Source organism: Bubalus bubalis, chromosome 2 (genome assembly GCF_019923935.1).
Source record: "Bubalus bubalis isolate 160015118507 breed Murrah chromosome 2, NDDB_SH_1, whole genome shotgun sequence".
Taxonomy (NCBI): Eukaryota; Metazoa; Chordata; class Mammalia; order Artiodactyla; family Bovidae; genus Bubalus; species Bubalus bubalis.
This window is the reverse complement of record NC_059158.1, coordinates 136849847-136876103: the sequence shown is the minus strand read 5'-3', so window position 1 is coordinate 136876103 and position 26257 is coordinate 136849847. Positions and strand designations below refer to the sequence as shown.

General features: G+C 34.3%; 1 protein-coding gene across 2 annotated transcripts in view; it reads left to right on the top strand.

Annotated features, from left to right (window-relative positions):
* The window catches only part of STK17B (serine/threonine kinase 17b), a 30390-nt gene extending 5673 nt beyond the window's left edge, over positions 1 to 24717 (top strand). Inside the window, exons 2-8 of one of the 2 annotated variants that reach the window (XM_006078131.4) lie at positions 4961 to 5122; positions 10794 to 11006; positions 14978 to 15122; positions 16272 to 16398; positions 17896 to 17944; positions 19116 to 19295; positions 21307 to 24717. In XM_006078131.4, the coding sequence (XP_006078193.1) occupies positions 5001 to 5122; positions 10794 to 11006; positions 14978 to 15122; positions 16272 to 16398; positions 17896 to 17944; positions 19116 to 19295; positions 21307 to 21589 (1119 nt within the window). In that variant the 5' untranslated portion in view covers positions 4961 to 5000 and the 3' untranslated portion in view covers positions 21590 to 24717. The remainder of the gene's footprint in view (positions 1 to 4960; positions 5123 to 10793; positions 11007 to 14977; positions 15123 to 16271; positions 16399 to 17895; positions 17945 to 19115; positions 19296 to 21306) is intronic. The other variant, XM_044936741.1, reaches the window with a different exon arrangement.
* The last annotated feature ends 1540 nt before the right edge of the window (positions 24718 to 26257 follow it).

The window sequence follows — 26257 nt, the reverse complement described above, 5'->3', positions numbered from 1 at the left end:
GGGCTACTTCTGTAGCCTGGTTGCAAAGAGTCGTACATGACTGAAACAACTTAGCACAAGGCAATGGCACCCCACTCCAGTACTCTTGCCTGGAAAATCCCATGGACGGAGGAGCCTGGAAGGCTGCAGTCCATGGGATCGCTAAGAGCCAGACACGACTGAGCGACTTCACTTTCACTTTCCACTTTGATGCATTGGGGAAGGAAATGGCAACCCACTCCAGTACTCTTGCCTGGAGAATCCCAGGGACAGGGGAGCCTGGTGGGCTGCCGTCTATGGGGTCGCACAGAGTTGGACACGACTGAAGCGACTTAGCAGCAGCAGCATGGAGTAAAGTTCTTTAAAGTGATACATTGGTAATTTGGGCTTCCCTGGTGGCTCAGACGATGAAGAATCTGCCTGCAATGCCGGAGACACCAGTTCGATCCATGGGTTGGAAAGATCCCCTGGAGAAGGCAGTGGCAACCCACTCCAGTACTCTTGCCTGGAAAATCCCATGCACAGAGGAGCCTGGTAGGCTGCAGTCCATGGGGTCGCTAAGAGTCGGACACGACTGAGCGACTTCACTTTGACTTTTCACTTTCATGCATTGGAGAAGGAAATGGCAACCCACTCCAGTGTTCTTGCCTGGAGAATCCCAGGGACAGGGGAGCCTGGTGGGCTGCCGTCTATGGGGTTGCACAGAGTCAGACACGACTGAAGTGACTTAGTAGCAGCAGCAGAGTAACTAGCACAGATTATTGGTAATTTAGAATCGGTTATAGGTCTGTGAATTATGGTAGAATGCAAGAAAAGGTCGATGATTGCTTGTTGGAGTTAAAGAAAATTTGGTGAGAAATTTAGGAAGATGCAAGACAGAAAATTAACTGATAACCTTCATGTACCCAAGAATTAAATCTTACGTAAAGGATAGCATGGTGTTTGTGGAGGGATTGGTGGACAAATGTGACATTCTTGCTCTGTTATATCCAAAATTGGCCAAAGGATAGGAAATAGAAAAATATCTAGGCTGTGGCAGCTGGTGCAAGTGCTGCAAATAGAAGGAAGAGATGACTTATGGCATGCTGTATGGATCCCTAAAGCAGTTTGTAATATAGGTGTATTAGCAGTCTGTAGGTAAGTTTAAAGTCAAACCTTCAGAAATGTGTTTTTCCTTTTTTCTGGGACATAGCTGGTGTTTCCAGCATGTTCAGAGCCAGAGTGAAATGTAACACAATTCAAAAAATGATTTTTATACCAGCATGTGTTTTAAAAACTGCTGATTGTCCAGGGCTGCTTTCAGCTGCATTTATAGCCATACAAATAAACAAATATCTATAGGCCATTCATCCATTGTGATGACCAACAGTACATGTGAGGGGAAAAAATTTGTTAGGGTAAAAGACTAAGCATACTCCAATGTCTAGTATTAGGTAATGCTGTTAAGTAGCTTGATTATTAGGCCATGTTTATATTATCACAATTTATTCCAGTCCTAAAAAAAACTAGCTTTTATTTTCCTTCTAATAACTAAGTATGTACTATAAAACTTAATACCTGTTAGTATAATATTTAAATATCACACTTTGGATTTTTTTTTTTAGAGGGATCCTGAAGTGAATTTGAATTTTCACAAGTAATATAATGGTAAAGGCATATATCTTAAGGTTACAAATTATTATTTATTACATAGAACTCTGACATTAATTCAGAATTTATAAAATTGTTTTTCCTGGGTGGTATTAAACAGGGTATTGATTCTTGCTTAGTATTTACCCTAAATGCCTGTATGGTCTTTGCATAAGAATGGACCTGTTACTTGCATAATGAACACCATCTGCTCTAAATCAATGCAGAGAAAACATTGAGGCCTTAAAAAATCTGAGCAATAATGGCTCATGTACTTTCAGCCAAGTAAACCCTTAATGTGTAAAGAGATATGTTTTACTGTTGCACATGGGTTAATTTCTGCATGTAGTCACAGCCATCTTTTTTAGCCAAAGGCATTTGTTAGTTTTTTGTCTATACTAGCTTGATATAGATAACTTAAACAAAGGAGAGTATAAATACTGCCATAATTTCACAATCCAAAGATAACCACTGTTAATATATTGTCATAGTTTCCTGTATTTTCATCTATTTGCTTTCATATTATTTAAAACATATTTGAAAATTATATATAGCAAACATATATACTTATAACAAAATTAACATACTATATATAAAGTTTTGTCTTCCTTTTTTCATTGTATGAGTTAAAATATTTGAAAGCACAATTTTTATTAGGTATGTAATATCCTGTTATTTAGGTATATTTAACCATTTCCTTATTGTTAAACTTTTGGATGCATTCACTCTGAAAGCTTTTTGGTTTTTTTCCACTATTATAAATCATGCTTCATTAAGCATGTCTTTGACAACATCTAAGATTCATATTGATTCTTTTGAAACTTGAGAACAGAAAATAATTATAAAATATATCTCTGTTTTACTAGATTCTTATGAATAGATTGCTTTTTAGCTGATGCATTACAGCATAAGATAAACATCTTAGATTCTAGAATCTAGATGAGGTGAACGTCTTAGAATTTGCTGTGTTCTTGTGCTTGTGATTCCTAAGGCCTGATATGGAGCAGTGTTGGGAATGTAGGCCAATTTGTATCTTTGATACAGGTATATCCCCTCTTTCTGTATATATGCTAATAACATAAATATGATCATAAGCATACAAATCTATAGACTTTTAAATTTAGGGAAAAAATCTTAAAGCCCAAGAATGACCTGAAGAAAAAAAACACTAAGCATAGAAATTGGTAACCATATTGATTTTTCAGAGAGGAATATGTGAACAGTGAAACTGAGTGCCATCAGAACTAAAGTATATAAATAGTTCATCAAAACAGAATAAAAAAGACAGATTTTAAGAACTAGTTTAAGCTAACTTGGGGTGAGAGTTTTGTACATGGAAATAGGGTACAGCTATTCAACAGTGGCAGGGACTGTCACTGGAGAAGATCTTTCAGAGAGTACTAACAGTATTTGTTTATTGAACTCCATGATGTGCTTTCACGACTAGCGCTGTACCAGTATCATTCTTCATGAGTTTGTATTTTAATTTTTATTATTTAGAGCACTGCAAGATAGATTCTATGATTCATCCATACTTTAGGGGCAGCAGAATTGCAGCTTTCCTCGCTAGTAATCAGGAGAAATGCAAAGTAAATCACAAAACTGTCTGAATGGGGCATATGTTGGCAAGGAAATGATAAGCTCTCCTACCCAGGGCTAGCGGGGTGAAAAGAAGGGACCAACTCTGTCTGTGATTAATCATTTATTTTTAATTTAAACAAAATAATAAGATTGAAACCCCCAAGTGTTTGTTATATTTGTATCCCTTCTGACACATTTGAAATACTACTTTCTTTTTAAAAGTAGCTGTATTACTTTGCTAGGCTGCTGTAACAAAATACTGTAGATAGGGTGACTTAAGCAACTGAAATTAATTTTCTTACAATTCTGGAGAATAGAATTTTGAGATCAAGGTGTCAGCAGGCTTGGCTTCTCTGCAGCCTTTCTCTGGCTTGTGAATGGCCTTCTCCCTGTGTCTTCATCTGGTCTTCCCCTCTGTTTCTGTATCCTAATCACATTTTTTTAATGAAGATACTTGACTTGGTGTATTGCTTTAAGGCCCACCCTAATGGCTTCATTTTAATTTAATTGCCCATTTAAAGGCCCTTTCTCCTAATACAGTCACTTTCTGAGGTACTAGGGGATTAGGACTTTAAGGTAGGAATTTTGAAGGGAGGGACATAATTCACCTCAGAACAGCAGCAAAGGTAAATGCCTCATAACTGGTATGATGGATAAATGGGATTCAGACTCAGATGTGGTTCAGTCCAAAGTTATTTTCAGAATGGTACTCTGCTAATTTTGGAACACTAGAGATGTACCTCAAAACTAGTTAGGTCTTTGTTTTTCCAAAGGCCGAGAGAAAAAAAATGCCGACTTAAAACCAAGGAAATACGGAAACTGAAAACACTCCCCTCTAATCAAACTGTTCACTTGCTAAGTTGAATATAGGTGGCATTTGAATATAGGAAGGTATAGAACATGTCAAGTAGGAAATAAATGGAGGAAAAATGTGACAAGAAGGAAAAAAGCTTAGGGATTCTTGTAGGAGTGTGCTAGAAGAATAATACTGGATCTTCTATTACATAGGCATAGCAGAAGGAAGTATCTAAAAATATGTAGTCTGTCATTATGATATGAATTCAATTAATGTGAAATAGTAGTTTTAATATTAAAACTGAATGCTTGTAAATATCATAAAAGTTCCAGATAAATATGAGCTTCAGATACAGATTAGAACTCCAGAATAGGGCTTTATGTGTAGGTGCTCACTCATCCGACAAAATTATACAGCTCTTCATACATAGCAGGCTTTGTGCTGGGTTCTGAATCTAAGACCCATGAAACAAGTCTGTTTCTTTTAGTGACTCAGATGTCAGTAATATAACTCACAACATGTGAATTTACCACTATATTTGTTTGCTCATGTAAAATTAAATTTACAATGAATAATTGTTTTTCTGTGTTAAATTATCTTGTTATATGAAGATACAACTTTAAAGAATCAAAGTTTTAAAATGAAATCGAATGATTATATTACAATTTTAACTTTTTAAAAGAATTTGGTAGGTCTTACAGGCATTTTCAGTAGTTTTATTCTGAAATGAAATTCAGTAACTTAGTTCAGGTACCATAGGTGATACCAATTTATGTGTCTGGTCTTTGTTTTTCTTCTTTTAGGGTAGAATATGCTTTTAAATCTTCTTCCGTCATTTTTTTTTTTTTTTTTGGTTGTACCTTATAGCTATATTTGGAGCTGTACAATATAACACATATCCTCTCTGAGATAACATCTTTTTTTTCCCTTAATTGCATATAAGTTATACCCTGCATCTTCTCTTTTTTTAAACAGATAAAAATAAGTGACTGAAGAAGTCTGTCTGGGAGTCATCATGTTGAGGAGAAGATTTGATTGCCGAAGTATTTCAGGCATGCTAACTACCACTCCTCAAACTCCAATTAAAGTGGAAAACTTTAATAATTTTTATACACTTACATCTAAAGAACTGGGAAGGTAAGGAAACTTGATGTGTGTGTGTTTAAAATCACAGGATTTGTCTATCCTTTTATAAAACTCACTTGATTATTATTTAGCAATGATTAGAAAGAAAAGTCCTCATCTCTGCTGATACTATACAGGGATCTAGTCTTAAGTGACCTGGAAATCAAATCCATGGAGGGTTAGTGAGCATGTATGATATATCGTACCTTGCTTCATAGCCCATGGTGGAAAGTCAGGGCTCTTACTGGAGTCTGTCCAAGGAAGAAGCAGCTTAGCATAGTGGACTGTCACATCCAAATTTGGGGTTAGCCATTTGCTATTTGATCTCAAATTACTGTTCTTCTCAGTACTGTAGTTTCCTCACCTGAAAAGTGGGGATGAAGGTAATTGTATATATTTTATATGGTTGTTGTGAGTCTTAAACAAGTTAATATTTATAAAACAGTAGAATGCTATAAAGTCTTTTTGAATAGCTTTTCTAATTCTTAGAATATTGTGCTAGCCTAAAAAAATGTGGAGATTCTCCTCCTCTTTTCTAAACAAAATGAATTAATTCATATTTGATAGTATAATTCCATATGACAAACAATGCATGTTCTGTAAGTAAAACCTGTATATTTATTTACACTGATACTGATCCGTTTTGGTTTAACGAAGGTATAAATTCCTTCAGGCCAAGGAGTGACCTGAGATTATGAGACCTAAATTTAACACTACCATTTGAATATACATGAAAATTACAAAAGATATACCAAATAATTTGTTATGTATTCAGCATTTTGAGCTTTAAATTTAAACGCTTGACAAAGGGAGGATGGGGATCATTTTCTGTCTTTAGTTTGATTTTTATGTTAAAATAGTAAAAGCCCATGTTTGTGTTGATGGATGCACAGAAAAATAGTATGGATGATTTTTTGTCTTTGATAATCTCAATGTGAAAACAAAAATTGACTGAAACATGGCAAGTAATTCTGTTCTTGGTGGTCTTTTATGTCAAAGATGAAGGCAAGTCCTGGCTTTTTCACTTGTCAGATACTGGGAGCAGTCTTTCTTTTATAAAATAAGGGTGATAATATCTATGTCATTAGACTAAGAACTAAATATGAAAGCATATTTATTTCATAATTCCAGGCATATTTATTTATTTAATTTTGTGTGCAAAATATTTGGGCCTTTTAATGGTTTATGAAAAGATAGTTTTTAAAACCTTTCATGGTATTTTCAAGAAATAGTTTAGTTCTAAGTCTGTAATTATTTCTCTTTGCATTATACAGGAAAGAGTAAGTGTTCTTTAGTTGACTGTATCTCGTTACTCATTAAATAGTCATAGAGTCTTTGCTTTGGAAGAACTTCAATGGTCAGTGGCCTTCTAATATAATTTTTTATGCAGTGCAGCAATTTTTCCTGTAATTTTCCTGACAAGTTTTTTTATCCAGCCTCAATTTGAATGTCTCAGGAATAGGGAACTCACTTCCTCAGAATATGTCTGTTCCATTTTGTGGGCACTTAGACACAGAATTCTGTTTTCTGCTAATCTCTACCTAATATACATAGTTCCCCTTTTGTAGCTGCATATAATATCCATGTAAAAATTCTTTAGAGATTTGAATGTAGCTAAATGTTGCCAGTTTCCTTAGATGCTCATCTTATGACCTGATTTCCAGACAGTGTTCCTTGATCCATGTATCCTCTTCTGGATCACTTTGTAGCTTTTTATCCTCAGTCTTAAAATGAAACAGTCTAGAATGGATGCAATATTGTTAATATCTTACCATCCGGAATACAACAAAACTTTATTGAGATAGCCTGTGTGGGAGCTAGAAAGACTGATTTTTTTTTCTTTGATGGTTTTGGAGAACATAAACTTTGGGAACAATATTAATAATTTGAAATTGTTTTGTAAATGGGGTGCCATCATAAATCACAATCATAAACTTGACTCAGTTTATAACATTTTAGAGCAAAAACTCATGATAAACTCTGATGAAAACAAATTCAGATTCCTGATATTTCATCTTTTAATAACTTCATGAAAGAGACCTTTTTTCTTTTAGTTGATACGGCCTAATGAGTCACCTGGTAAATATTGATATGTCTCGTTAATAAACCTTGATAAATTGAAGTCATGACCTTTCATCTGCCATGAACTTGCTTTCAATTCGTTCAGTATTTTACCAATTTTGATATTATCCCACACTTTTGCAAAGTGAAAATTAGGATCATAACCTTGGTTCTTCTGAGGCTTATACATTTTGAAACATACAAACAATAATTCTAGCATGTGATGATTACAAAATTATCTTTATAAATCAGTTTTTAAATTAGTTTTAAGATGTTTAATGTTTTAGAATTTTTCTTTAAATTAGAATAAGATATGTAAAAGCAGTTAATTTTTGACTGTTCTCAAAAAACTTTGCATTGTTCCTGTTTTTTAACATGTTGGGTAAGTTTTTTCCACCCCTCCCCCAACTGAATCAAGGTTTCATAGGACTTCTTGTGGTTAGAAGGGTGAGGCAGATGCAGAAATAAACGTCAGCTTCTTTTGTGGCTTACCCTCCCCCCTCCTTTCACATTTTATTGTCTGTTCTAGAATGTAGAAGAGTAACTAACCAGACCTTTTAGCTGCTGGGAAATCTAGTTAGCCTTGCCCTTTTAGGTTATACATTAAGTACTACTGTTAAGGTTTTAAAATTTCCTAAATGTTTCTGTTAAATTTCATATAGGGACATTATGTGTTAAGTATTATTTTATGAGTGTGCTTAGGCTCTCAGTTGTGTCCGACTCTGTGCAACACCATGGACTGTGTAGCCCACCGGGCTTCCCTGTCCATGGGATTCTCCAGGCAAGAACACTGGAGCGGGTTTCCATTTCCTTCTCCAGGGGATCTTCCTGACCCAGGGATGGAACCCGCGTCTTACATCTCCTGCATTGGCAGGCAGATATTTTACCACTAGTGCCACCCAGGAAGCCCTAACTATTATTTTGGATACTTCTAAATGACAATTAGCATTTTAGAATGGAAAACAAATACTTGGTTTTTTCCCCTAAGTCATCTGATAATTATGGTAAAAATATTTAAAGATCCTCTGGAGAAGAGAATGGCTACCCACTCTAGTATTCTTGTCTGGAGAATTCCATGGACAAAGAAGCCTGGTGGGTTACAGTCCATGGGATCACAAAGTGTCAGACACGACTGAGCGATTGACACACATACATGAATATGTGTGTAAAATTTTGAGTCTCAAAGAAGGTTTAAAAATGTGAATGCTTTAAGTACAGTATACAGAAGAGCACAATGTATGGTACTGCACTAGGTCCTTAGCTCTCGCATTCATTCAACAGATATTTCAGTTTCTATTATGTGTTAGTTAGTGAAGTGTAGATTTTATGATTAATAATTAGGACAGATAGGGTTTCTGCCCACATAGGGCTTTTACTTAGTGATAAACATTGACAGATAAGTAATTTCCAATATTGTTTGGTCATCTTTGCTCTGCATTAACAAGTGCTATTCTTGTAAGCCTCATGAGAAAACCTGAAACAGTTAAAGTGTTATTATTTAATTTTGCTCTTTGTTTCTGAGAGAATTCTGGCTTGTAAATATAATTATAAAATTACAGCAGAACTTAATTGTTACAGCTGGTACTGTAAACTATTTCAGATGGACAGAGTTCTTGGCTAACTAGCTTCTGTTTCCTAAGTTTTACAAGGTGAATTTCTTCATAAAACTTAAAATTTCCTTTTTGTTTTAGACAAATTTTCACTTCTGAATCTAAATAAGAATTGGCAGAAGTGAATCTACTTCTTTAAAAAAAAAAAAAAAAACTATCTTAAAGGAAGGAATTGTTTTGTAGTGGTCAGAATAGAAAGCTAGGATTTCACATCCTGCAATTTAAGTCATGGGAGTCCATTTCCATATATGACCTTTCATGAGTCATTTAATCTTAGTCTGACTCAATTTATCCAGTATAAAATCTATAAACATGGACACTCTGAATATAAAACAAAGGGACTGATTGAGTTTTTTTGTGAGCTCATTGAAATGCTTTGATTTGTATTCCTTTTGCATATGGTGAGAAAATACAAATTAAACATTCTCAAATCTTAAAAGTTCTATCAAAAAAATGAGTTTATGCATGCAAATTTTCTGAGTTGATATTTATTTTGATATATGTAAAAGAATCAAATTATAGCATGACCACTTTCTTAAAATTTTTTTTTGCATTAGTAGCTTTACCTTTTCATCTTGATTTCCAGTCAGTGCTTTTCATTGGCACCAATTTTGGGGAAATTGAGAATATAAAGAGTAGGGATCTTTGTCATCCTGCCCTTGACAATAGGAAGTTAAAAATGCATAAGCAATTTATTCTGTCCCTGACTTCTACCCCAAATCCAAAGTATATTAAAAATAGGTTTTTATTTATACCTGATTTGTTGGTATTCAGTAAGTCATTTGAGCCCTAGGATAGAAGTTCTTAATTTTAGAACCCATGAACCAGGCTTAGGAACTTTATGGATAGTCTTTGAAATCTAAAAACCCTCTGGAACTTTATGTAAAAGTTTCTTTTTAAAGGCATGTGTACATTTTCTGGGTAGGCAGTCAATAATTTTTATTAGTTTCTTAAAACAATCTGACTCAGAATAGCTTGAGTCTTTGGGAAACTAGATGGGAAAACTAGAGGCTTAGAATACACAGGCTTCTCTTGTGGCTCAGCTGGTAAAGAATCTGCCTGCAATGTGGGAGACCTGAGTTCGATCCCTGGGTTGGGAAGATCCCCTGGAGAAGGGAAGGCTACCCACTCCAGTATTCTGGCCTAGAGTTCCATGGCCTGTGTATAGTCCACGGGGTCTCAAAGAGTTGTACACTACTGAGCGACTTTCACAGTCTTTACTTTACATAAGTTTGCCAGAGTCTTTCAAAAATTGGCTGAAATGTTGAGCACTGTTATTGGATAGAGCTAAAACATGTTTATTCCTAAAATGATAAACATGACTTTAATAATGTGTTTGTACATAGCTTTTGATAACCATGAATTTTCTTAGCTAATCATGAAGTGTCTTTGGATACTTCCCATAAAACATGTACACTTTTGATATCTGTTACAAGCTTTGTGGACTACTGAGCAATACTAATAGATACTCTGGTAAAACAACTGACAAATTGTGATAGAAAGCTTCAAAGGTTGTCAGAAGTGATGTTGAAAGGCAAAATGTTTACACTAAGAGAAGTAAATAAGATGAATACCCATTTTTGCATTTAATTTTTTTTTGTTTGAAGGAAAGCTAAAATTTTTAGCAGAGGGAAATAGACCAAGATACATATCTTCTCTGGAGTCTGCCAGACAGAATAATATTTACTCTATAGGATTGTTATCATACTTAAACAAAATAATTCATATCAAGAGTATGGCATGGAATTGGTGGGCAAATGAGATCTCTCCCTACAATAGTAATGTATCATGTTAATGATATGATGGTGAAGAATAAATATAATTATGTCTTATATTACATTTGCCATTTGTATTTTAGTCTGATGATACTATAAATTTTATAAAAGTACATGTAGTATTTGATTAGATTAAGAGAGCAAAGGTAAATTCCTAATGGCATGGATGTTTGAAGGATTGATAAAGTTATAACAGTATCTGTGTTATACTAACTTTTGTTCTTACTTTTCCCCCAGAGGAAAATTTGCTGTGGTTAGACAATGTATATCAAAATCTACTGGACAAGAATATGCTGCAAAGTTTCTAAAAAAGAGAAGAAGAGGACAGGACTGTCGAGCAGAGATTCTACATGAAATTGCAGTACTTGAATTGACAAAATCTTGTCCCCACGTGATTAATCTTCATGAAGTCTATGAAAATACAAGTGAAATCATTTTGATATTGGAATAGTAAGTATACTCTTTAAAAAATTGAAGTAAGTTTATAGTACCTATTTGAATTGGGGGGTAAGGTCGCTTGAAATGTCAAGAACAAAAATGATTAAAGTATAACAAGAACTTGTAAAGATTCCTGTTAATAAAATATTAGAGGAACATAGTATATATTTATATATTTTCAGAAAACTTATAATGTGTAGCCTCACACAGATACCCCAAAATGAATTAAACAGCATTCAGTAAACAAATGACAATACAATGTTTATAGAGTATAGTGAAATTGAATGTACTTTCGTTGCCAGTGGCACAGAAAATAGAAGTTTTCTGCAAAACAGTCTGATGGGCAGATAGGATTGAAATAATTTATATATTCATTTATTTGAAAAGCACATGCAGTGAAGTTACCCAAGGAGAATAAAAAGGTAAACTTGCGTGAATGAAAGGTAAACCATGTAGTTTGATTTTAATCTACACGTTAACTTTATTGTGTTATGGGAGTTTTTTAAATGATATTCTCGACTTCCTTACTAATTTCTAAACTGTGCTTTAGAAAGCTGTAAAAGACAAATGTAGATATAAGTAGTATATAGTACATAGATTTATATGACAGTGTAACTGTACTAAAGTACTATTATCATATCCACTCACAGATGCACAACATATATACAAGCACATAAGCAAAAAACATGAATACTCCAAATTTCTGAATTTCTTAGTTGAGTTCCTTCAAGGGGCAAACTTTTCAATAGAGAGGAAGGGTAGAAATATATCTGAGTTTACCTTTCAAGACAATAATGATATAAGTGGCTTCTCTGATTACAGAGATATTTTTTCTTCTCTGTAGTCACTGCTCTGGGTGCCTTGGTTTAACAAAGGGTCTGTTAGTCTGCTGCTCCTCACTGCTTTCCAGTTACGCTTCCAGTTTCTGCTAACTTCTGCTTCTTGTGTTATCGCTTCTTCTCCTCCTTTTAACTCCTCTTCATTTTCCGTTTACCATAGCTTCATCTTGGGAAAGCTATGGTAAATTATGGTAAAGAGTTTTCCCTTTTTTGTGGGAAAAATGGCAGTTCTACAAAAGACACTGGTCAGCTGGTCAAACTAAGAGGTAGAGACAGTGTGATTGGCTGACAGTCACAGTGTTTGTTTGATCTTGTTACTGAAATAAACAAACCCTTAGGATACTTTTCCTGGTATAAACGTAACATCTATTTATTGTGTTAGATTTAGAACGTATAGAAAATAGAAATCATTTGTAAACAGTGGTTACTTTTATGACATATTCCTCTATTTTGAAATTATTTTATTTTTTATGTATGTATACTTTCAGAAACAAAATCATGATCTATTAAGTGTATGGTATTATAATCTTTTTTCCACTTAAGAATATGTTGTGTGCGTTTATATATATATATATATATATATATATATATATATATATAAAATAGTGTTTCTAAAAATGAATTTTAATTTAGCAAAGACTTTTAAAGTTGACTTCATAATCAGAGTTTAACAAGCAGCCCCCAAATTCAGAAAGGCTGGATGTTGGCTAGATTTGGAATTAATATTTGTTGACTCATTATAATAATAGCTAATATTTATTGAATATTTACTGTGTATCAAACACTGTATTAAATACTACAGGTGATCTGCTTTGATCCTTATAACATCTGTTGTACTCAGTACTTTATGTGACTTACCTGATTTAATTCTTACAGCAAGCCAGTGAAGTTAGAGCTGTCATTTTTTGTTATGTATCACTATGTTACAGTAGAAGAAACAGAAGCATGTTTTGTCCCAGCTCAGGCAACTAGTTAGGCAGAGTCTGAATGGAAGTCAGGCTGCCTTGTTTCAGTAGGTACTTCCACAGGCAGCCTGCTATTCTCTTATGTCTAGGCACTGGGAAGTGCTTTACGTATGCTTTCTCAAGTGGTTTTCTTATATTTTATTTTGAATTTTAGAATTAATGAGGATTCTGTCTATTGAATTAACTTTAGAGAGTGTAATGTCAGTGTTGGTATATAAATAATTATGAAGTGTTCAAGAATGAATTTTTCACCTAAGCATTTTATGCTGCCATATACTGCTGTATACTGAAGAATTTAGATCTCTCTGATATTTCCCATAGTTTTGGGTATTTTCCATATTTTAGTAGTGGCTAGGAATCCATATTCCATACAATTTTCTTTTAATTTTTAATTATTTGGTCTGATTTCTTATCAGATGTGTCTTATAAAGGGCCTAGCAAATAACTTATTCTAAGAGAATCTGAAGTATCTCTTCATTTTCTTGTCTGCTTATGATTGCATTATTAACTTTATCTGTAGTGTCCTTGCAGGAATATATTTTGACCACTTGTTTTGAGAAGATTCATTTCATTAAAGCTGAATAACATAACCAGAAAGGGAAGAAGTGAAGTATCCTAAGTAGCTTGGCCTGTGGAGTCCCTCTTCCCTCAGGAGACCTTGAGCAAGGTTATGACAAACAATTGATGTGTAGACTGAGGGGCCGCATGTTAGTCTGAATATTAGCTAAAGTTTCTTTTTTAGATGAATGAATTTCTAACGTTGTCGTCCGGTACCTAACTTTGGAGGTCACTACTACATGTTTTATAGCAAAGTAAATTTTTCATACTCAGATTGTCTTTACTGTGAAATCTTGAAGTCAGATCTTGAAGTTAGTTTCTCATGAACTTTCTGGGAGTTTTGGGGGCTGGAAGTCATTGAGATATGAAGTAAACATTATTGAAGCATTACCACATGTGCCTTAGCAGCTGTCCCACAGATTTCTCTGAAATACTGTAAAGTGTGAAGCAACAAAGCCCTGCAGCTTCTAATTGGCATGCTCTGTACAGATGACCCGATGGCCTGCAAGTGTGAAGGGTCAGTCCTATGATTTTCAATGAGATTCAGATTTGTGACCACTGATTCTTTTTCCTTCTTGTGACTCCAGATATATATGACATACTTCTTCCTCTTGACAGTCACCAAGACTAATGGATTGTACTTTCAGCTGCTCTGAAGAATGACTGTCTATTCCATTATTTATTCATTCAATAGACACTTACTGTGTACCTTCTATGTGTCAGATACTCTTTTTGTTGCTGTGCATACAGGAGTGAACCAAAGTGGGGAAATAGTGTTCTGTGAAATAAATGAGTTTCTGATTTATCATGTAGAGTAGACTTTACTTGAGATATTCCCAAATATACCTTATAAGTTTTTATTAATAACCATCTAGATTTTTTTGCATGATTTCTGACAGTTTTTATTTCATTCATTTAGATTTAGTCCTTAGGAAGAAATCTGTTGAGTTCAGTTATATCTCTGTTTTACAGATGAGGAAGCTCAAATAAGTGATAGACCCTAAATTATATTGCTGGCAAATAGCAGATTTACGATTTAAATTTAAATCATTTGATTCCAAATCTAGGAATTTTTCATTATGCATTTGTTGGCATTCTTTAGATTTTCAGTTCTTATAAACAAAGAAAAAAAAATTGGGGTTCTGGGCCCAACTATTCTTTGTAAAGCTGCAATGCAGGATATTGGTTAAGAATGTAGATTCTCATCCATATTATACAGATTCAGATTCTGCCCTCTCACTTAATTTCACCTCTTCGTACTTATTTCTTTATCTGTAAAATGGGAATGATAGCCATGATTCACATGATTGCCTTGAGAATCAAAATATCTATCTATATACAGATGACAGGTATGTTTATATATAATGAATAAATGAGTAAAATAGAGCAGAGCTGAACTCATAGGTAAATACTAGCACCCAGACTTTAAACCATTCTTGTAATTTATTTTATTTCTTAAAAATCCCTCCCAGCACCATCCACCACCCCCATTAAATGTGTGTATATAGAGAGATTAAAGTTTAGGTGGCCATATCTTTTACTTTAAAGTATATAGTATTTAAAAGTTGCCATTTTTAGATCAATGATTTTTCAAGTTTCTATTCTCTGAATTCTATTTCAGTGCTGCAGGTGGAGAAATTTTCAATTTGTGTTTACCTGAGTTGGCTGAAATGGTTTCTGAAAATGACATTATCAGACTCATTAAACAAATACTTGAAGGAGTTCATTACCTACATCAGAATAACATTGTACACCTTGATTTAAAGGTAACGTAATGTAGTTTTAAGTACCACTACATCTCTGTTCCTTCTCTGCTCTTGCTTTGCACAACTAACTGCAGACTGGTATTGAGAGGAAACAATAGGTCATGCTTGTCTAGACTGTGCATGTGCTACATGGACTTACTTCTGTATTGATTGATAGAAGACTGCATGTGTGAGCAGCTCAGATTAATCACTGGGCTTTTAAAAACCATCATTACATATGTTCTAATGCTACTGTCATGTCACTCCATCCTGTTCTTACCGCCATATCTTGGACTTTTTATTGCCATATCTTGGACTTTTTGTCTTATAAAACTATCTCTGAAATACTTAATTTTTAGCTACCTCTTGAAGATAACCTGCTAGTCCTTACTCCTTTGCTCCCATTATACTCATTCATCTTTCTCTTGAGGCTTTTAGTCTTTTGGCTTTTCCTTTCTCCACACGCCACCCCAGACCATTCAGGCCTCTTCCCAAACCCTGAGGTACCACTTCAGCCTCTCGTTTTACTATCCTTTCTCCTTATCCTTCCTCTGTAGCCATATAAGAACCTTGAAATCTGAATCAAATTGTCTCTCATTGTTTGAACACTGGACTCTTCCCTTCCTGGATGATCTCCTTTTCATATACCCTCCCATGCCTCTTTCTATCTCAGGTACAATCCTGTGAATAGTCAGACACAGAACCATACCACTGTATGGAACCATTAGCTCTTTCTAGGTGTAAATGCATTTTTATTTGTTCATACCTTCTTTTGTGCTATTCCCTAGACCACTTTTCTCATTGGCATGCTTCTGTTTAGCCTTCAGGATTCATCTTAAGCATCATCTCTACTGCAAAGCCTTCTTGAACTTTCTTATGAGCAGAATTAAGCAGTCTTTACTACTGAGTATTCTGTATATCATAATCAGTTAATCAATCAGTGTATCCATCTTTTTTTATTAAAACCAAGAATACTCTTGAAGTGTATTTTTTTTCTTTATTTGTCATTGACTATATGGCTCCTCCTAAGTAGTAGTTCAGTAAATGTTTAGTGGATGACTCAATAAATCTTTAATAGCTAAACAAATTCTTCTTAAGTTACCTCTGATTTAAGTTTAGTATTCTTTTCTTGTTTTATATTATTTATCATTTCTTGTTGTGCTTTATTAGCCACAGAATATATTATTGAGCAGCATATATCCTCTTGGGGACATAAAAATTGTGGATTTTGGAATGTCTCGAAAAATAGGAAATGCATGTGAACTTCGGGAAATCATGGGAACACCAGAATACTTGGGTAAGAATTTCCTTTATTTTATATACTACTTTGAAATTTATTAATAAGTGATACGTATATAGAACTATTTTAAGGCATGTAACTCCAGGATATATTTGGTTCAAGGATTTAGTGCATTGAAATTCGGTTTTGACACATTTAAATGAATTGTAATGAATTGAGACAATCACAGTTTACAGGACATTGAACATATAAGTTTAATGTTTGTGTGTAAAAGCTTTGTACATAAAGAAAAATAGATAAAAAGAAAGTTAGGAAGCAGAAGAAAATGAAAAAAGAGGAAAACTGAATCAGTGTTACTGCATTTGAAGCCTTTTTGTTTGATAGATGTCACTTCTGTCCTAGTGAGGTTTTTGCTGAGAGTTGTAAAAGGAGGATTTTGAAAAAGAAGGGTGTTAAGTAGAATCTATTATTAGATAATCTAGGAATATTGTACTAAATCAACAAATTAGATCATGGAGATGAAAGATGCTTTTAAGTCCTGTAAAGCAGCACATAAATGGTAAAGTATTTTAATTTGTAGTAACAATCTTTTTACACTTTTTTCTTGTTGCTCATATTGATATCCCTATGCAGGCATTGAAAAGATACGAGTAAACAGAACAGGTGCTACTCAGCAAGGGAGCTGACTTTCCCAAAATGAAAAACAAAGCAAATTACTAACTTCTGAATGCTGATAGAGGCTACAGTGTCCTAGAATAATGATTGTAATTATAGATAATATAGCTCACAGAAGTATGTGAAAGGTAGCAGGTGGTGCATGCAGGCTGACAATATATGTGACTCACAGGCTTTATTAACCAGACTGTTATGCTTGGAGAAGTTATGAAATCATACTGTGAAACTAAAAAGTTATTCAAGTATAGATACTAGTTTGGACTCTACTAATTTGAAATTTATAGTAATTGTTCATAAAGTATAGACAATTTATGTTGTACCATTAAATTTTTTTGGTGGGGGGTGGGCAAAGGAGGAGACAGTGGAAAATTAATTGCTTAGGAAATGAGGTTTTAGATAGTTTAAAAGGGATATTTAATCTGTTTGAAAATCTAAAGCACTTCCAGGAAGCTGGTTTGTTCATAGTGTCATTTTTGAATGCATATGAGTCTATTTACCCTGAGAAGAAAAACTGAAATCATTCTATTAAAATAACTCAAACTAATTCCTAACAGAGTCATAAAACTAAAATTGTAAAAAGATTTTAGCTTTTACTTCTTCATAATTGCTTTTTCTGAGGTTAATCTTAATCGTTTAAAAAAAAATACTGCATAGCTACTGGTTACTCCCAGAATATAATTGGTGCTTTTGAACCATCTGGTTATATAATTTTCTCAACATTAGGTATATCTAAACATCCAATCACAGGATGATAAATACTGTGCTAAATTTCTACTGATATATTGGTAATTCTTTAAAATTAAATCCAGTTTACTGCAAAGTAGTTTTCATGTTTTTAGATTTGTCAGTATTGAATTTGAATTTTATTTTCTCTTTCAGCTCCAGAAATCCTGAACTACGATCCCATTACCACAGCAACAGATATGTGGTAAGATTTTGTTAGTTACTTGTATTCCTTTATTAAAAGCTGGTTAGTACATATTCTATGGTTCTTTGGTTCAAAATGTAAATAGTAAGGCTATCTTTAAAAGATTTTATTTGAGTATCATTATTATGCCACAGGAAAACATTTACCTGTTCATTCTTTTTAATAACACTTTGGCACTGAGCCAAAGTACAGGAGTAAATAGGAAAATCCCTTTCCTGGAGGAAGACTCCTTCTGGTAAAAGAACAAAATAGTCACAGTATTGTGCTGTATGTTCTATAATAAAGATAGAATACTATTTAATAACCGTGAAGGAAGCAGCAGACAAGCACCAGATGGGAGACATATGATCTAGGTCTAGGAGAACTAGGAAGATATTTACCCAATATAAAAATGAGATTAGATCCATTTAAAAGTTTAGTTTTGTAAGAGTATATTTCTTGGGTATTGTGAGTTTATATGGTTGTCACAGAGAGAATATTACAGGGTAGAGATGGCATTGACACCAGAACTTTACTTGAGACCACAGTGGCAGACCGACTCCATCAGACCAAGAGGAAGAGTTTAGTTTGCCATGTAGGGGGATGAAATGGATTTGCTAAGAAAAAAGGGTCCTGTAGCTAAATGAGTGGGTGAAATAGGTGCTATATATGTAGGGTCTTTTTCTGGTTCCTGAACACAGGAGTTGTCATTAACATATTTATGGTTCTAAAAGTTTTGCAAGTAAAAGGAAATCTGTCTGCCCAATACTGTGCTTTACCAAACCTGCAGCCTCTGTTTGTATGGAATCCTATTTATGTCTCACAGATCATTACTGTGTCATTGAACACCATTTTGGAAATGCCACTCAGGACAGCTTGGTGTACTTGATAAACAGGTATCTGTGTGAAGGGCAGACTGTAGATATAATGATACATATTTAATACATTATTTTTATATAACATACATGTGCATTCCCTCAGTCTTTTTCTGTGAGGCAAACTTTGAGACAGCATAATTATTTCAGCTTTAATAGTATACTATGGGAACTTTGAAAATCAGTTTAAAATCTGTAGTTTAACTGCACAAGATTTGAGGACAGGAATATGTTGAGAATCAATTTTACTTTATATAAATGTTTTAAGATTAACACACATTTTAAGTTCCCATCTTCTCAGTTATTTGTTTTTTCAGGAATGTTGGTGTAATAGCATATATGTTATTAACTCACACATCCCCATTTGTGGGAGAAGATAATCAGGAAACATACCTCAATATTTCTCAAGTTAATGTAGATTATTCGGAAGAAACTTTTTCATCAGTTTCACAGCTGGCCACAGACTTCATCCAGAGCCTTTTAGTAAAAAATCCAGAGTAAGTAATATTAATTTACTTAAATACTATTACAAAATAAATTACATATGATTATTAAGGAAGATATAAAACAGTATAAAATTATTAGATGCATGCTCTCTCAAGTTTCAGGTAAAATGGGAAGAGAGATGGTATGAGAGATCATTAAATGGCAAGTCCATAACTTCAAACATAGGAAATATAAAATATATAACAGGAAATCTTGAAGAGAAGATTTGGGTTATCTCTTCTGTCAACCTGCTACTATCCTCTGAAATTCCTTAAAATGATTAGTATAAGAACTCATGGCTCAGCAGTAAAGAATCCACTGCAACGCATGAGACACAGGAGACGTGGGTCCAGTCCCTGGGTCAGGAAGATCCTGTGGAGGAAGAAATGGCAACGCACTCCAGTATTCTGGAAAATTCCATGGACAGAGGAGCCTGGTGGGCTGTAGTCTATGGAGTCACAAAGAGTCAGGCACAACTGAGCAACTGAACACACACACCAAAGATTTATAATATACATGGCTGGTTATGATGAGACTTTGTTATGAATTATTTATAGTGAAATAACCATAGTTGTATAACAAGTTCACATACTGATTGTCAAATTTTTAAGCAGCAGATACTTTTTGCCTACTAAAGAAGGTACTTGAAAGTATGTCTTAAAACTCTTACCTCACTCACTAGCAACTTCAAAGCAGGAAAAGAAAAACCTGACCTCCTTTTCTTTACCTGGATAAGTCCTGTATGTGTGTACTCAGTTGCTCAGTTGTGTCTGACTCTTTGCAACCCTATGGACTGTAGACCACCAGGCTCCTCTGTCTATGGAATTTTCCAGGCAGGAATACTGGAGCGAATTGCATTTCCTCCTCCAGGGGATCTTCCCAACTCAGGGATGGAACCCACGTCTCCTGCATTGCTGGTGAATTCTTTACTGCTGAGCCACCTGGGAAGCCTCCGGGTCAGCCCTTTTTACCTTAAAATGCCTTGACTGCATGTAACTCAGAAGCTGTGATATACTGTCTTGGGCTGGCATCCTGGTTTTGTTACTTGTCAAATCTTCTCTCTCTGACAGTTACTTAATCTCCTGGAGGATTCACTTTCCTTATTTGCTTAAGAAGAAAACCTACGCTTAATGCAAGTCTTAACAAACACTGACTAGCTCTATTTTGGGCTTCCCAGGTAGTGCTCTTGGTAAAGAACCTGCCTGCCAATGCAGGAGACGTAAGAGTCGCGGTTCGATCCCTGGGTCAGGAAGATCCCCTGGAGGAGGACATGGCAACCCACTCCAGTATTTTTGCCTGGAAAATCCTATGGACAGAGGAGCCTGGCAGGCTACCATTCATAGATGGTTATTTAATAGAAATAGTGATTATTCTATGTGTTTATGGTTTTAAACTGTTTAGTTTTCTTAAATATTTTTCACTCTGTAATGAGCACCTTAATTTTTTTATAATCATAAAAACGGAACATAAAAACAAAGACTAAGGAAACCTACGTTCTAATGATAATGGTGGTTATGTTAAGGTTGAAGTTTTCTTTCTTTCTGAAATATTGTGATATTTGACCATGGTGCTTTCACAAGAGAAAACAAAATTTAAAAACTAAAAATATTAGATAAACATCTATGAAGAGTAGTCTCTGTTTTCAAGATTTAAGTGTTACTACTTTTTAAGAATAAAGTTTTAAGAATAAAATTTTAGAGATTATAATTTACTTGCATGTATTTTCCTTCAAAGGGTTTATAAACCCAAGAGTCCTTATAATTTTACTGATTTTTATTTGCAAGGCTAAAATATGTTCCCAAGTGTTTTGATTAGATAGATTAGCTTCATGATAAATTGAATTTTTAGTACATGTCAGACTTAAAACTGTAGGTTTCCACTTTTCTTATTATTATTCCATCCTGTACTATGGGTATGTATTATTTTCAGAATAAATTTTTAAAAGTCTATAATGTATGGAACTACAGACATTTCCAACCCGATTTTTAGATCTCAATCTTTTCTTGGTGCTTTCGTTCAAAGGAAAAGACCAACAGCCGAAATCTGCCTTTCTCATTCTTGGCTACAGCAGTGGGACTTTGGAAACTTGTTTCACCCTGAAGAAACCTCCAGTTCCTCTCAAAGTCAGGATCATCCAGTAAGGTCCTCTGAGGACAGGACTCACAGGCCCTCTTGTAATGGCACCTGCAGTGACCGGGAAGACAAAGAGAACATCCCGGAGGACAGCAGCACGGTGTCCAAGAGATTCCGCTTTGACGACTCGCTGCCCAGCCCCCACGAGCTTGTGTCCGATTTGCTCTGTTAGCACTTTCCTCCTCACCCCATTTGAACTGAGTCTGGAATCTGAAATCCACTCCAGTATGAGACTGTGGTTTGTAGCTTCATATATGGCATGTTTATATTGTAAATGCACTTTTGCATTGAAGAATTTAGGGAAATGTTTGAATGCTCAATTAGTAGTGACTAGCACAATTTCATTCCCTATACTGAGATATCAACTCTTCAAAAAATATTTAAATATATAACAAAAATAAAATTGTACTTATGAGTTTACATGTTAATGAAAGAGTTTGGGTTCAAATGAATTTATCAGAATGTCTTCCATATCAGGAAAAAAGTGATTTGGGTTATATTATGGTTGATGTAAACTAAACAAAATGAAGACATTTAAATTTAATAGATTCTCCAAGGTAAGCCCTACACCATGCCTCTATTGACATAATTTTGTTTAGGATAACAGTTTCAAGTTTAAATAAATATATAGCTATTCTATAGATGCTCGAGATATTTAACACTTGAAAATGTTTTTCAGTCATGGATATTTTGAAACTGCATTACATATGATCTGCTATATGAGACAGGTCCTTTAACCAGAGCAGAGGAGGGGTTAGAAACTGGATTAGGGATATTCTATACAAGTTAAAACAGGGAAAAGAACAGCATGGCATCATTTTTAACTCAAATGTCTTTTGCCCACTCTCACCATACTTCAGATTTAACAAGGTCTGAAGGATGGAGAATAGAAGCTATACAAGTGTAGAGGGTTTTCGTCCTCCAGATTCTCTAGAGTAGATGATACTTAGATGAAACTGAATGTGCTCTATTTTCAGTCAACGAAACATATTTATTAATTGAATGTAGAAGAAAGTACTGACAGACTTACACAACTTGCAGAATTTTAAGTATCTTCTGAGTCTTGGAGTACAAGCTAATCTTTCAGAGTTGTAAAAGTATGCATAAAACATATCATAGCACACTAGGACTGCTAGCACAGTGCCAGTCAGCAGTAGCAAGGTGAATGTGATCATAAAACAGGATGACCTCAAGCTCTTCTAAAGTTGTGAAAAACTCTTCCTAGTGTGTGACAAGGCTCAGCAGAGTGGCCTTTAATGGTGTTTCGCTGGGGCCACTGCAAGTAACAGTCCAAGGACAGCAGAATTATGGGAGGCCAGTGACTATGTTCAGTCCTAAGGGGGTGGGGATTGACTCCTATTGGGTAATTTTTGATGACTTTCCACCTGGAGACTATTTAAACTCATGTTATCAAGTTAAGATAACTATAACTTTGCAACCATAATACTGTGTCAAAAGAAATTCGGTTTTGTCAAAAGAAATCCTTGCGTTTTTTTTCCCTTTGAATTATATGTTATTCTAGAAAGACTTCTTGAAATTTTGTGAGATTCCAAATAACTTAAAAACTTTTAAATAACCATCAGATTGCTTTATTTAGGTAAATGGAGAATTCCTTTTACATCTTCAACATTTATTGAAGGAAAAGTTATTTCTGCTTGTGTGTGTGTATATGTGTAAATGTGTTTGTATAGATGTATGTATATATGTATAGATAGATGAAATAAGTCCTTAGACAACTTTCTGTTAGAGATTCTTCCCTCCAGTATATTGCACTCAGCTTAGGTGCTGAAGAAGCTATCATCTTAAGACATGTAAATATACATTTAACTTCCTTAAGAAGTAGTTATTGGTTCAGTAAACTAGTCACTGCAGAAGCTAATTGGGCTTCTGTATATCTAAAACTGATGAGTTTTTTCTGAATCGTTGGTTGTCCATTTATTTGCCTTCAGTATTAAGCTAATGCAGGTAAAGTTTAGTAAGTCATTGGAGAAAGAGGAAATTATTACTTTTACAAAAGACCATATTATATTTTTTAATTTCCAGAGGAATTATGCCATACTAAAAATCAAGCAATGTTTGGGTTTTGAATTATAAACTGTTTCTTAAAAAATATTTTATGCTAATTACTTTTATTCTGAGGAATCTTAAAATAGTTTATCTGTTTCCCCTTAGTTAATAGAATACACAGGGTTATAAATTTCCATACCTTTTTCCCTACCAATTTTCATTATAAAAGCAACTAGTTGTTGCCCAAACAGTATAAAAATTCAATTTTTTCATAAAGATGAACTTAAAATTTTCTCTGATTGATATATGAAAATAAACTAATTTTTAGAGGAACTTATTCACAAATAACTATTACTTATTAAATTTTTTCTTGATAATTATAAAATAATTCGTACTTTCCTCCCGCAAGATTGAAAGCAAGTGTTAATCAAAACGGTTGATATATTTCACTGAAGTGGGAATATGGAGATCCCCTCAGAGGTGAATAGATGTCAGTAATCATCTGAAGATTAATGTTATATTGTGATGAGTTTATAAAGTATAATTTGCTTTTTGGTTAGGATCTTTGGATCAATGGGATTAAAAATAGAAGGGGTATAGCTGACAATCATGTGTCATTTCAACTTTTTCCCCCCACACTAAAAGTAACCTAACTCTGAGCAGTAAAATTATCACGGCACTTTAAAGAAAGTAAGCAGGACCTGTTCTCCAGGTTGTAATGAGATAAGGCACCTGTGCCAGAATATAAATCAGCACACTGCTTCCTTTATCAAGAAAGTCTTGTTATAAAAGAAATAGCCAATTAGTGACATAATAGATTTCCATTCTGGCACAAGTTCTTTCTTTCATTTTGAATGAGTCACAAATCATTCATAGACCAAAATTTGAATAGCCTTTCTGTAAGTAAGTAACATTTATAACTGTTGATATTTTATAACTGTTTACATTTCCTCTGTTTATATTTGAATTTTCAGTTTGACATCTGACTTGGAAACTTGTCCTTATTCATTGTTGTATAAGCAATTGTACTTTAATTTTGAATTGTATTAAAATAAGTTATCTGATTTCCAATTTGGGGAATTATTATTAGTTTATAATTTTATGAAAGTTTAAAGAACTTTAAACTCAAGTATAAATTTCACACAAATTACAATTGCCGTCCATCTCAACTTTTATTCAGTAATCATGTTGCTGAAGGCATATTGCCTACAATTGTTTTGAATACTCCAGTAAAAGAAAAATTACATCAACTTAATGATCCTTTTGGTTACAAATTAAAAAGCATTTTTTTAACATTTGTGGTTGTCTTTTGCTTTAAAGTACTTCTAAATTCTTTATTCCTAAATGCTAACCTCCTTGCCTGGAGCCCCTCTAGTCTTTGACTCACATCATCTTTGAACCCCTTTTCTAATACAGCCATGTTTATTAGGCCCAGTCTGTTGGATAAAGCACATAAATTTGAAAACAAGAAGGGCTATTCACTTCTTCTAAGTAATAATACTTTTAGAAAATGTCAATGTATGGCAGTGCACTGTGTTGCATAGAGATGAGCAAAATCACCATGTAAGAAGTATGAAGTGTGATGAGAGAAATGATGTGCAGACTTGACAATTCGTAGGAAGGAGGTATTGATAAAAATTTGGAACTTTTTTTTCGGTTGTGTGAGCACCTTCAGGTTCCATATCTTCTTTTTCTGACACACAGGCACTCCCTAGTTTTTCTCTTTAGCCCCTTTTCCTCCTAGTCACTGAAGTTACATGCGTTATCTTTATTTGGATATGCTGCTGCTGCTGCTAAGTCGCTTTAGTCGTGTCTGACTCTGTGCGACCCCATAAACGGGAGCCCACCAGGCTCCCCCGTCCCTGGGATTCTCCAGGCAAGAACACCGGAGTGGATTGCCATTTCCTTCTCCTTATTTGGATATAAGTATCCTCAAATGTAAACTACCTCTAAGTAAATTGATGATCATATTCTCCCTTTCTGTATTAACCTCCTCACCTGAACTTCCTGGATTCATGTTATCTCCCTTAGTTAACACAGCATTAAATCTCTAGGTGTCATTCTAAAAATTTTGTTCTCTTACTGTACTGCTTTCTATTAATTATTAATTTCTATCAATGATATTTCTTTATATATTTTATATTCATGTCCTTTCAGCTTGTACTGGTACACATTCTTTCACTTATATCTAGACTGTCTAGATCATCCAGAAAAATGTCAACAAAATTTTTCTATAAAGGGCCAGTTATTAAATCTTTTAAGCTTTGCAGGTCAGACAATGCCTTGTCACAACTACTGAATTCTGCTTTAGGAGTATGAACTGTTTAAGAATATCTCTAATGTGCAAGGGTGGGTGCAAATGTGATCAGCATCAAATGAATAATATCTCACATTTAGATTCCATGCCAACTCCATGCTGTGGTCGACTTTCAGAATAAGCAAAAAAAGGGATTGTTTTATAATTAGTCGGAAGGATTCCGCCCTCTGTGGTTCACCACTAGAATTTAAATTTAGTGATTGTAATGCCCCTTTGAAAGGCCAAAAGAAAGATATGTGCTAATTATATCAATATTTCTAGCCAGATGGTAAAATGCAAGTGGGTCACCAATTACAGATACAATTGTAAGTTGTAGGGTCACTCTAGTTATACTGAGTAAACAAATGAGTGCAAAATGTATGTGGAAAAACTTAGAAGACAGTATTATTGAACAAAGAAAGATTCTTCATATCACAGATATATCTTCCTCTATTAATCAATCACTATGAGTAAATTTATGAGGCTTTCCTGATTTTAACTGAATTCACTGCCTATACAGTCATAGGAAATCAAATT